General features: G+C 36.9%; 3 protein-coding genes across 3 annotated transcripts; 1 reads left to right on the plus strand and 2 right to left on the minus strand.

The window, feature by feature from the left end:
* Positions 1 to 2,250: 2,250 nt before the first annotated feature.
* LOC138871886 (uncharacterized) lies at positions 2,251 to 2,733 on the minus strand. The gene has a single exon (XM_070149802.1). The coding sequence runs from the start codon at positions 2,731 to 2,733 to the stop codon at positions 2,251 to 2,253; it is 483 nt and encodes a 160-aa protein (XP_070005903.1).
* A 1,860-nt stretch (positions 2,734 to 4,593) lies between these two features.
* On the minus strand, positions 4,594 to 5,220 carry LOC138871887 (uncharacterized). The gene has a single exon (XM_070149803.1). It carries the CDS (start codon positions 5,218 to 5,220, stop codon positions 4,594 to 4,596), a length of 627 nt encoding a protein of 208 aa, XP_070005904.1.
* A 2,351-nt stretch (positions 5,221 to 7,571) lies between these two features.
* Positions 7,572 to 10,424, plus strand: LOC104213606 (cyclic dof factor 1-like). The gene is made up of 2 exons (XM_009763136.2): positions 7,572 to 7,952; positions 8,621 to 10,424. The coding sequence occupies exons 1-2, from the start codon at positions 7,743 to 7,745 to the stop codon at positions 9,872 to 9,874; spliced, it is 1,464 nt and encodes a 487-aa protein (XP_009761438.1). The 5' UTR covers positions 7,572 to 7,742; the 3' UTR covers positions 9,875 to 10,424.

Below are 10,424 nucleotides of genomic sequence, written 5' to 3' on the forward strand. Positions count from 1 at the left end.
GTCATTTCCAAGTTATATGCATTTGAAGGACTATTTTTCAGTTGAATTCTAGCAGAGACATGTGTTCTTTTAGAATGAATGAGCTAACATAATATTCATGTGAATAGGGAATAAGAAGCGTTGTCTCCCGCTACTGAAAAAACCTAGCTTTATTTACTCATTATGCCTGGAATTTGGTAGTAATTCATAAGTTTTATGTTAGAATTGTTTAGCTAAAATATTTCTTGAATTCTACATTAATTCCATTTCCATAATTCTGCTTCACAAATAATCTCAAAGTTAGCCTAGAATATTAATTTATAAATACATCGTAACTTGCTTTAAGCGCGATTAATTAACTATCATGACTATGGGTACGGTTCCCGTAGCATAGTCATGATACCTAATTCCCAAATTCGGGGGTGCATTTCATGTAACCCGATCATAACAACTTCGAATATTAATAAAATAAAAAATATTGCGAATCGCGGGTGCATTTCATGTAGCGTGGTTTTCGATGTGTTCCAAAACGGCAAGTGTACGACAATCGTAACTTGTTCAAGAAATAATTCCATAAAACCTAAAAGGGGTTAAAATAATTAAAAGCAGTTATAAGGGAAAAATGCACAATAGGTTTAACACATGTAATAAATCAGATAATAGGCCAATTATAATATGTTTAAGCGACCGTGCTAGAACCACGGAATCCGGGAATGCCTAACACCTTCTTCCGGGTTAACAGAGTTCCTTATTCAGAATTTCTGGTTCGCAGACTTCAAAAAAGAAAGTCGAAATTTTCCTCTATTTGAGATTTAAAATAAATCGGTGACTTGGGACACTAAATAAACTATCCCAAGTGGCGACTCTGAACAAAATTGAATAAATTAATCCCATTTCGAATAATGTCACTTCAATTGGAAAAACTCCCTTGTACTATCTCCGGGTGTGTAAAAAGGAGGTGTGACACTAGCAATCCTAGAGATGCTGAGTGATTGATATAATATTCTTGATCTCAAAGAGTTGCTATAGTTTTGAACAAGAAATATCATATGATATATAAGAATCAATTCATGTACACCTTTTCAGTTTATTTTTCCAGAAGAAATGAAGAAAAAGGAAAATAAAATAGTAAAAAGTTCGAGAAGGCATAATTTATCCACCTGCTACTTTACAACTGGCTACATTCCGTAGCTGTAACTTTCAGCTTGAAAGATTGTACTATTAACTGCAAATTTATCCTTATTCAGCCAATTAAAATTTCACACGTGGGTCGACAGCTTTTTGAGTCCAGATGCACCATAACTTCCGTACAACTACAGAGAAAGAGAAAAGGTACGGCAAGAAAGATTATATTCTATCAAAAGAAGAAAAAAAGATTACAAGGATTTAATAGTGTAAGTCTTTTATATTCAATTATTTCAATTTAACAAGCCATAATACTTTATTACTCTATTTTTACCACTTATCATATTACACGTGTTATGATAAATTATTTGTTTCTAGTAGCGGAGCCAGAATTTATAGTTTATGAGTTCATGATTATAATTTTTTAAATTTATTGAGTCCTAAATTAATAATAACAGTATATTTTAAGATAAATATAGTATTTGAACTAAAACTATTGGGTTCGACCAAATGTATGTTAATTTGATATGATGTTGCGAAAGTCTATACATAACAGTTTACAACACTTAAATCATTATTAATTGAGGAGCCAATTTCTTTTTAATACAATAATAATAAGATTATAATATTTTACCAAATCTATAACTTTATACTTTATTTATTTTATTTTATAGGACAATATTAAAGTGAATGTAAAATTTAAAAATAGAAAGAAAGATTTTTCACTCATAAGCAAATTATGTCTAATACCAAAATTACCGTTAGAATATTATGATACTCCATCCATTCCAATTTATGTGAACATGTTTGACTGTGCACGGAGTTTAAGAAAAAATGAAAGACTTTTGGAATTTGTGGTCCTTTTTTTTGGTTAAACTAATTTTTTTTTTATTTAACCAAGTATATCAATATGTACAAAGGACTCATTGGACTCATGAGTCAGCTGTCAGTAATATCTATACTGTTCTAATTGTTCCTTATCTAGCTAACTTCTATAACTATTGTCAATAACTAGTGGTAACATGATTAACTCTTTAACATCTATACTGGGTAACTGTTCAGGCCATCTAATTGTTGCTGCCATTTGCCATTTTTCTGACCATATATATGTAGCTGCATTGTAATCTCCTTGATCAGCTGCCTGCTTTATCGTCTCTGATTTCTGAATCTTCTTCTAGTCCTCTCAGCCCATATGTGGTATATACTTGCTGCAAATAAGAAACCAATGATACCTGCTCTTACTCGAGAGTTATTAGTTCTTTTGGATGCCCACATGACCTCATCATTCCATCCTCTGACTGGTCTCTTCTCCCCTAACCAGTGTAGCAACGAGCTCCATATATGCTTTGAATAATCACAACAAAAGAATAGATGCTCCAATGTCTCTACTGCATTTGTGTTACATAAAACACAGTCTTGCATCATTTTAATTCCCCATTTCTGTAGTCTGTCCACTGTTGATAACTTTTTATGAACTGTCAGCCATAGAATAAACTGATGCCTAGGAATAATTCCTTTTACTAGGGCCAAACTTTTCCATGAAACTTTTGGAGATGTAGGTATAAAGTGTTGAGAGGCCTTCTTGATGCTGAACTTCTCTCTATCTTCAAATGATTTAAGGCAGTCCATCACATTCCCAGATTGAGTCAATCATTTCCTTGCATCAAATATCTTTCTCACTAACCAGCTGGCTTGGCTTGGGGATGACATGTTGTTCAGCTCCCTGCCCTTTATGTATATACTATGGATCTATTGAACCCACAGTTTGTCCTTTTTTTTACCCACTGCCCACAGTAGCTTGCAGATTGCAATTTTATTCCATGTAAAGAAGTCCAATATATTTAATCCTCTTGCTGCTTTAGGAAGGCATACTATACCCCATGTTATTAAGGCTCTTCTTGAGTATTCATTACTCCTAGTCCACAAGAAATTCCTACATACATTTGTCACCATAGTCAAAATCTTCTTAGGCAGAAGGAATACTTGGGCCCAATATGTCTGCATCTCGAACAATACACTCTTGATGAGCTGCACTCTTCCACTGTATGATAGGAACTTAGTGGTCCAACATTGAATTCTAGCAATTATCTTTTCAACCAAGGGTAGACATTGATGAATAGAAAGTTTCCTTGAAGACAATGGAATACCTAAGTATTTGAATGTCATCTCCCCAATAGTGAAATGCATATCTTGCATTATCTGAGCTTTAAACTCTTGTGTCACTCCTGCAACATAGAATGAACTCTTCTCCAGATTGGCCTTCAGTCCAGAAACACTAGAAAAGTGCTCAAATGCTTGCACCATGAGTAGAATAGAAACCTTGTTTGCCCTGCAACACATCAGTAAATCATCCGCAAAGAAAATATTAACTATTTCCTTTTTTGCACATCTCGGGTGATAGTTAAAATCAGGGTTGTTCCTTGGTTGCTTCAAGGATCTATTTAGGTACTCCATAGCTATAACAAATAGATATGGGGACATGGGGTCCCCTTGTCTCAACCCTCTCTTAGCATGAAATATAGAAGTTAGACCACCATTTATAAGCAATGAATAGCTGACTGTAGAAACACAATTCATGATCAAATTGACCAGCTTATGGGGAAATCCAAATTCCATTAGCACTTGCCTCAGGAAGTCCCAATTCAGAGAATCATATGTTTTTCTGATATCTACTTTTACTAGGCATCTAGGAGATACTCCTTTTTTCCCATAGCCCTTCACTAACTCATGAGCTACAATCACATTGTCCAGAATATTTCGACCATCAATGAATGCAAATTGAGATGGACCCACCAGGTAATCAACCATGGGTTTTATTTTTTTGGTTAGCACCTTTGCAACAATCTTATAGACAGTACTACAACAAGCTATAGGTCTGAAATCTTTAGCATAAGATGGACAAGAAACATTAGGAACCAAGGTGATTGTGGTACAGTTTACCTCTCTTAACAGTTTACCATTGTCAAAAAATTGTAAGATGGCCTTAATCATGTCTTCTCCTACTGTCTCCCAATGTGCTTTGAAGAATTCAGCTGTAAATCCATCTATACCAGGGGCTTTATCATTTGGAAGGTCTTTAACAACTTGGATTATATCTTCTCTAGTAACTGGTTTTAGTAATTCTTGCTGCTGGATCAATGAAAGGCATGGACCATCTCTAGCAATAGTAGTATCAATACAAGGCATTAGTGACTCATCATCTCCCATCAACTGCTTATAATATTCCAAGAATTGTCGTTGTACCAAATCTGGCTCTGAGAGTAGGACTCATTGATCATTGCAAATAGAAGATATCCTGTTCCTGGCTTGTCTTGCTTTCAGTTGTGCATGAAAATACTTGGTGTTGGCATTTCCATATGATATCCATGTAGCTCTGGACTTCTGCCTTAGTATTTGCTCTTGAATTCCCATCCACTTTTCCAACTGAGTAAGTAGTTCTTTCTCCTCAGTTATTAACTGATTATTGAACATGTCATTGGCTATTTGGTTCTACACTTCCTGCACCCTCTGTTGTAATTTTTCAACTCTAATCTCTGTGGTAGATATCTCTTTGTTCATCACCCTTGCTTCACTTTTCAATGCCTTAAGCTTCATCCATAGTCTATATATATGATATCCAATGATGTTTTGCTCCCAACATTGTTTTACAGCTTTCTTAAATGAGTCCTGCGTGATTAGTACATTGAGGAGTCTGAAAGGTCTTTTCAACTTTTGTCGAGGGATCAGTGTTCTGATAACAATGGAAGTATGATCTGAGCATTCTAGATTATAGTAAACAGCCTCCAGATTTCCATATTCTTGAAACCACTTATCATTACCCATCACCCAGTCAATATGGCTATAAATTCTATCATCTCCATCTCTCTTATGACACCATGAGTATTGCCAACCTTTTCTATTAACTTGGCCCAGTCCAATATCAGTGACACAAGATTGAAATTCAATTGTTTCATTTACATGTACTGGCAACCTATTAATTCTATCTTCTGTGGAGAGAATAGCATTGAAATCACCAAGAATAATCCAAGGCTCAATAGTATAAGTGCTAATGTGCCTTAGTGTCTCCCATAGTACCCTTCTGCCCCCTGCAGTATTGTAACCATATACAAAAGACATCTTGCATTGGAACTGAGAGTTCTTATCTCCGACAGAGTAGTGTACCACATGTAGGGTACTTTCCAAAATAGTAACATTTACACAGCTTTGTCTCCAGCATAGCCATATTCTACCATTTGGGACTTGAGTATAATCATAATGAAATCTCCAATTTGTATGAAATTTTCTAGTAATATTTTTGGTATTTTTTTTGTCTATCTTTTGTTTCTAGACATCCTATTAAGTCAATTTTATTTTTGAGCAAAAAGTTTTTGAATTCTTTTTGCTTAAAGGACTTGTTTAGCCCCATAATATTCCATGAGCAGAAAATCATGGGGGAGGTTTGGCAATAGGACCATCCCTCTGCAACTTTCCAGTATTACCTTTTCTGCTCCCCTTAATTCTTCTACTTGCAGGTTCTCCAATCTTTAAACATAGCTTACTGAATTGATTAAGATCCAATTCATTATCTGACTCTTCATCTGTCTGTGGGATCTCCTTACTTCCTTGAAACACTACCACTTGCTTCCCTCTAAATTGAACTTGGGAAGGGGCAGTGTGAGTTTCCTCCTGGTGTATGTAGAAGTATGAACTTGGGAAGGGGCAGTTTGAGTTTCCTCCTGGTGTATCACTGTTGTAGGAGCTGTTGTTTCTTCTATCTTAGCTTTTGGTTTAGGCTACCATACTTGCCTAGTGTGTTTATCTTGACTGGGATTCCTGATAAAGCCTTGCAGTCCCTGCTTCTATTTTGGACAGTTCTCCTTTTGATGTCCAACCTGCATACACTCTTGACATAGAGTAGGCTTCCATTCATACTCAATTTTTTGGCTCCAAATACCACCATCTGGTACTTCAACATTAACAGATTCAGGTAATATTTGGGTGATTTCCATCTCAATTAGAACTCTTGCATAAGATATTCTTTTACCTTTAGCTGTTAGAACATCAGTGCACATAGGTTTGCCTAGGAAACTAGCAATTCTCCCTAGGTTTTCCTCAGACTAATATAGGAGTGGCAATCCAGGGAAACACACCCATATTGGTAATATACGCATTGCTTCCTTGTGCAACTGAAATTCTGGACTCCATTGTTTCAGAATCATTGGCCTATTCCTAAATGTGTAAGGCCCATTTTGTATTATGCAGGCTTTGTCCTCTTCAGATTCAAATTGAAAAATATAGTACCCATCATCATGTAGAAAGACCCTAGGTGTGTTCATAAAATGCCAAACCCCATATACAAACTGAAGCATTTCCTTGAATTTTGGGGTTCCTCCAAACACATACCCAATAAGCGCACATTGTCATTTCTGCTTCTGTTTATCAATCTCCTGTTTATTCAATTGCACAACCTTGATCCCATCTTTCATCACTGGAGGATAGAATTTGAGTTTCATACCTTGATTTTGTGTTCGATTATTCTTCACCACCTTTGCTAGTGTTGGCGTTGCATGTGGCATCTTTGTTGCAAAGGTCAATTTCCGGCCAGGTTGGGTATGAACTTCTTCTCCATTTTTAACTTGCTGGGTTTCCCTTTTCTCAGCCTGACTTGAGGTCCCTAGTAACCAGCTAGCCCGCTGTATTGGGGCTAGATTTTGCTGTACCCCTGAAGCTGGAGTGATTTGTCAGATTCTGATTTTTGGATCGATTCCTCTGTTTGCTGAACTTTAGGTTTCAACTCTTGTAGTTTTCCATGCGAAGATGCTGTTTGTGTATCCCTCTCTTCTGTCTCCGGGGTAGGGCTTTGAATCTGATCGGGTTTTGGATCAGTAATTTTTTAGTAGTGGTTGGGGTATAGACTTGAGGGGCTCTCCTTTTCCGGCGAGCCATGGTGGTGGTGCACGTTAGCAGACCTTGCTTAACATACACATGTGGACTTTCTCTCTCCTCTCTCCTATAATCTGCTCTTTGAATTTGTGGTCCTAAACAAGTTAAAAATGGGCCCAGAGTATGTGTGTGGTTATAAAAGCTTCTTATTAAGGGTAGAATCGTAAGTTTAAGCTAAATTGTTACTAAATTTAGAAATGAGTCATTCTTTTTGGAACAGACCGAAAAGAAAATAGGTTCACATAAACTGGAACGGATGGAGTATTTAACATGTCATATCTTTATATAAATTTGTATTATGAGGAAAAAAATGAATGCTAATATTAAAGCCATTCAAATATAATTAAGTGTTAATCTTTTTTTAGATGGATTAAATAGAAGAAGAGTGTCAAATAAAGCTTAATATCCGAATAGCAATGAAAATTAAATTATTATATGAAGGATTATGGACCACCATTAAAACTTGTGGCTGAGAAAATTAGTGGGTGGTGACGTGGCGACACCTTTAAATTCAAGGATATCAAATTCACAGTCTATAGAACGCCAACTGGTTTTGCTTCTAAACTCCGCATCAAAAAGAAGAAAAAGAATCAATCTTGAATCCACGTCAGCTCGCCGCCGGCGACTCCACAACCACTGCTACAAGAGTTGAAGAGTCTTCCTATACGTTCCCCTTCCAATTTTCTGAATTCTCCTTTTCTTTTTCTCTGGAAAATATGACGTGTGAATCAGAAATCAAGCTGTTCGGTAAGATACTTCCGATGGTCGTGTCCGGCGAATCTACCGGCGCCGGTAGGTCTAGGATTGATAATCGGATTAGCACTGGGTTTGATGTTGATCAATATTTAGAGGACAATAGAACAAGCAGTTCAGAGAATGATGAAGGAAGTGAGTCAATTGACTACGAAAATCAAACAGCTGACAAGGTACAGTTTCAAAATTTCAACTGTTTAATTTTGGTTGAAAAATTAATGGATTTCAATAGAAAGAAATACGTACTTCCTAATTTGAGATTTTCCTTAATTTGGTTATGAATTTTAAAAGTAAGTCCTCTTGGATGTTGAATTGGAAAATGGAAAACTAAAGCTAAGGTGGATCCAAAATTTTAAGACAATTGACTTTGATATTAGTGCATCTAATACTCCTTTGTGGTTGGGTGGAAATTTCGGGTATAAATTTACAATTTTTAAGGTATTTCAACTATATATGTGCAGATTAAGTAGTTTGGAGAATACACTTACTAAGTTCTAGATCCATCACTGCTCAGTGTTCTTTTATAATGGATTAATTGAGAATTCAAAACACCTAATTAGATGTTCCTGGGTCATAATTTATGTGTTTATTCAATTATGTTCCACCTTTACCATATAAGTTGAATCAATGAAATGGGGAAAAGTAAGCTGCTCGGTACTTTTTCCTTTTTACCATTTTGAGGAAGAATCTTTCAGGAGAGGTTACAAACTTGTCTATGCTCACTATTTGTGATGATTTTTTACCATTAAGTCGCAGTCGATTCTAGCTCAAACTCTTTATTGTAGCTATCTAATTGCAATTTTCACAAGAAGCTCATGCAGTTTTACGTTTTTTATTTTAGGATAATATATCAGGAGAGCTCAGTAAAGACAAATTGGAGGAGGAAGATCAAAATCAGATGATGGAAATATCAGAAGATCCTAAGATTTCATCAGAATCAGATTACAGTCCTAAATCTCCTACTGATGAAGACCCTCAAACAGTAAAATCTGCCGAGAATGAAAATGAACCAAATAATGCAACAGATTCCCAGCAGACACTTAAGAAGCCAGACAAAATTCTCCCATGCCCTCGTTGCAATAGTACGGATACAAAATTCTGTTACTATAATAATAACAATGTCAACCAGCCTCGTCATTTCTGCAGGAGTTGCCAGAGGTATTGGACTGCTGGTGGTACCATGAGGAATCTCCCTGTGGGAGCTGGTCGTCGCAAGAACAAGAATCTTGCATCTCATTATCGTCATATAAGTATCCCTGATGATGTATTACTAGCAGCACAAATTGAATCTCCAAATGGATTTCATCATCCTATGTACAAACCGAATGGCACTGTTCTCTCCTTTGGTCCTGAGTTACCGCTGTGTGAATCTATGGCCTCTGCTTTAAATCCAGCAGAGAAAAGGGCACCGAATGTGATCCCAAATGGCTTTTACAAACAGGAACACAGGAATTCTTCGTGCAAAGGTGGAGAAAATGGCGATGACTGCTCTAAGGGATCTTCCATCAAGACTTCAAATATGATGGTGGAAGGAGGTAACAGCAAGCCGCACGAGGCAGTTATGCGTAATATAAACGGCTTCCTGTCTCCAGCTCCTTGCTTCCACGGAGTACCTTTCCCTTTTCCATGGAATGCTGCAGTTCCTATGTCAGCTATTTACCCCTTTGGATTCCCTATGCCGTTTTACCCTGCACCTTATTGGAACTGCAGTGTGCCTCGTTGGAGTAATCCTTGGCTGAGTCAACCATGTCGAACGGAAAACGAGAAAGCATCAGGTTCTGATCCTAATTCACCTTTAGGGAAGCATTCAAGAGAAGGTGATGATCCTGAGGGCAACGAACCAGTCGAACAAAAGAGTTCAAAAAGGTCTATTTTGGTCCCAAAAACATTGCGAATTGATGATCCTGATGAAGCTGCAAAGAGTTCTATATGGTCAACTCTTGGGATTAAATATGATTCTGCTAGCAGGGGAGGATTTTTTAAGGCTTTGCAACCAAAAATTGATGACAGAGACCACAAAGATAATACATCTCCAGTGTTGCATGCCAACCCTGCAGCCTTATCTAGATCCCTCGTCCTCCAGGAAAGAACCTAAACGTGCTGTCCTATAAAACTCCAAAGAGTTCTTAATGGTCAACGTTTGGAATTTAATATGATTCTGTTGGCTGAGTTTCCAGGTTACAACCAAAAAGTTGTGACAAAATCATAAAACCACAGCATATCCTGTATTGCATGCTAATCTTGCAGCCTTATCTATGTCCTTCAGCTTCAAGAAGAGAGCCTAAAATGATGCTCTCGAAAAATCTCCCGTTCAGCTCTCGCGAAAATTGTTACCAGCTATCCTGTGTTTCCTGCCTGATGGACGATTACAGTGCACAGATCAGTGACAGAGTTGAGAAGGTTGTAGAAACTTGTGTTAATAGTTTTCACTTTTAACATTAAGATCAAGTGGCTGGCCTGGTTGTACTTTGTGTGTTTTCTACTGTACATACATTTACACAGCTAACAATAGAAGGGGAAGACAGATATATTTAGATGCACTAGGTGTAACATATTTGAATCTCAAAGTTTGTTTGGAGAGCACCGCTCCCTGTAAACATTTTTGTTGGTGGTTTAACTAACAATGAACATTTCTTTCAAATTTC

The sequence above is a fragment of the Nicotiana sylvestris genome, chromosome 6 (genome assembly GCF_000393655.2).
Source record: "Nicotiana sylvestris chromosome 6, ASM39365v2, whole genome shotgun sequence".
Taxonomy (NCBI): Eukaryota; Viridiplantae; Streptophyta; class Magnoliopsida; order Solanales; family Solanaceae; genus Nicotiana; species Nicotiana sylvestris.

Bases quoted from the DNA above. Each gene is read 5' to 3' on its own strand.
- LOC138871886 (XM_070149802.1), bottom strand. From the start codon at position 2,733: ATGGACTGCCTTAAATCATTTGAAGATAGAGAGAAGTTCAGCATCAAG.
- LOC104213606 (XM_009763136.2), top strand. From the start codon at position 7,743: ATGACGTGTGAATCAGAAATCAAGCTGTTCGGTAAGATACTTCCGATG. The intron at 7,953-8,620 runs GTACAGTTTCAA...TTTTTATTTTAG, and splicing joins AAAATCAAACAGCTGACAAG to GATAATATATCAGGAGAGCT.
- LOC138871887 (XM_070149803.1), bottom strand. From the start codon at position 5,220: ATGTCTTTTGTATATGGTTACAATACTGCAGGGGGCAGAAGGGTACTA.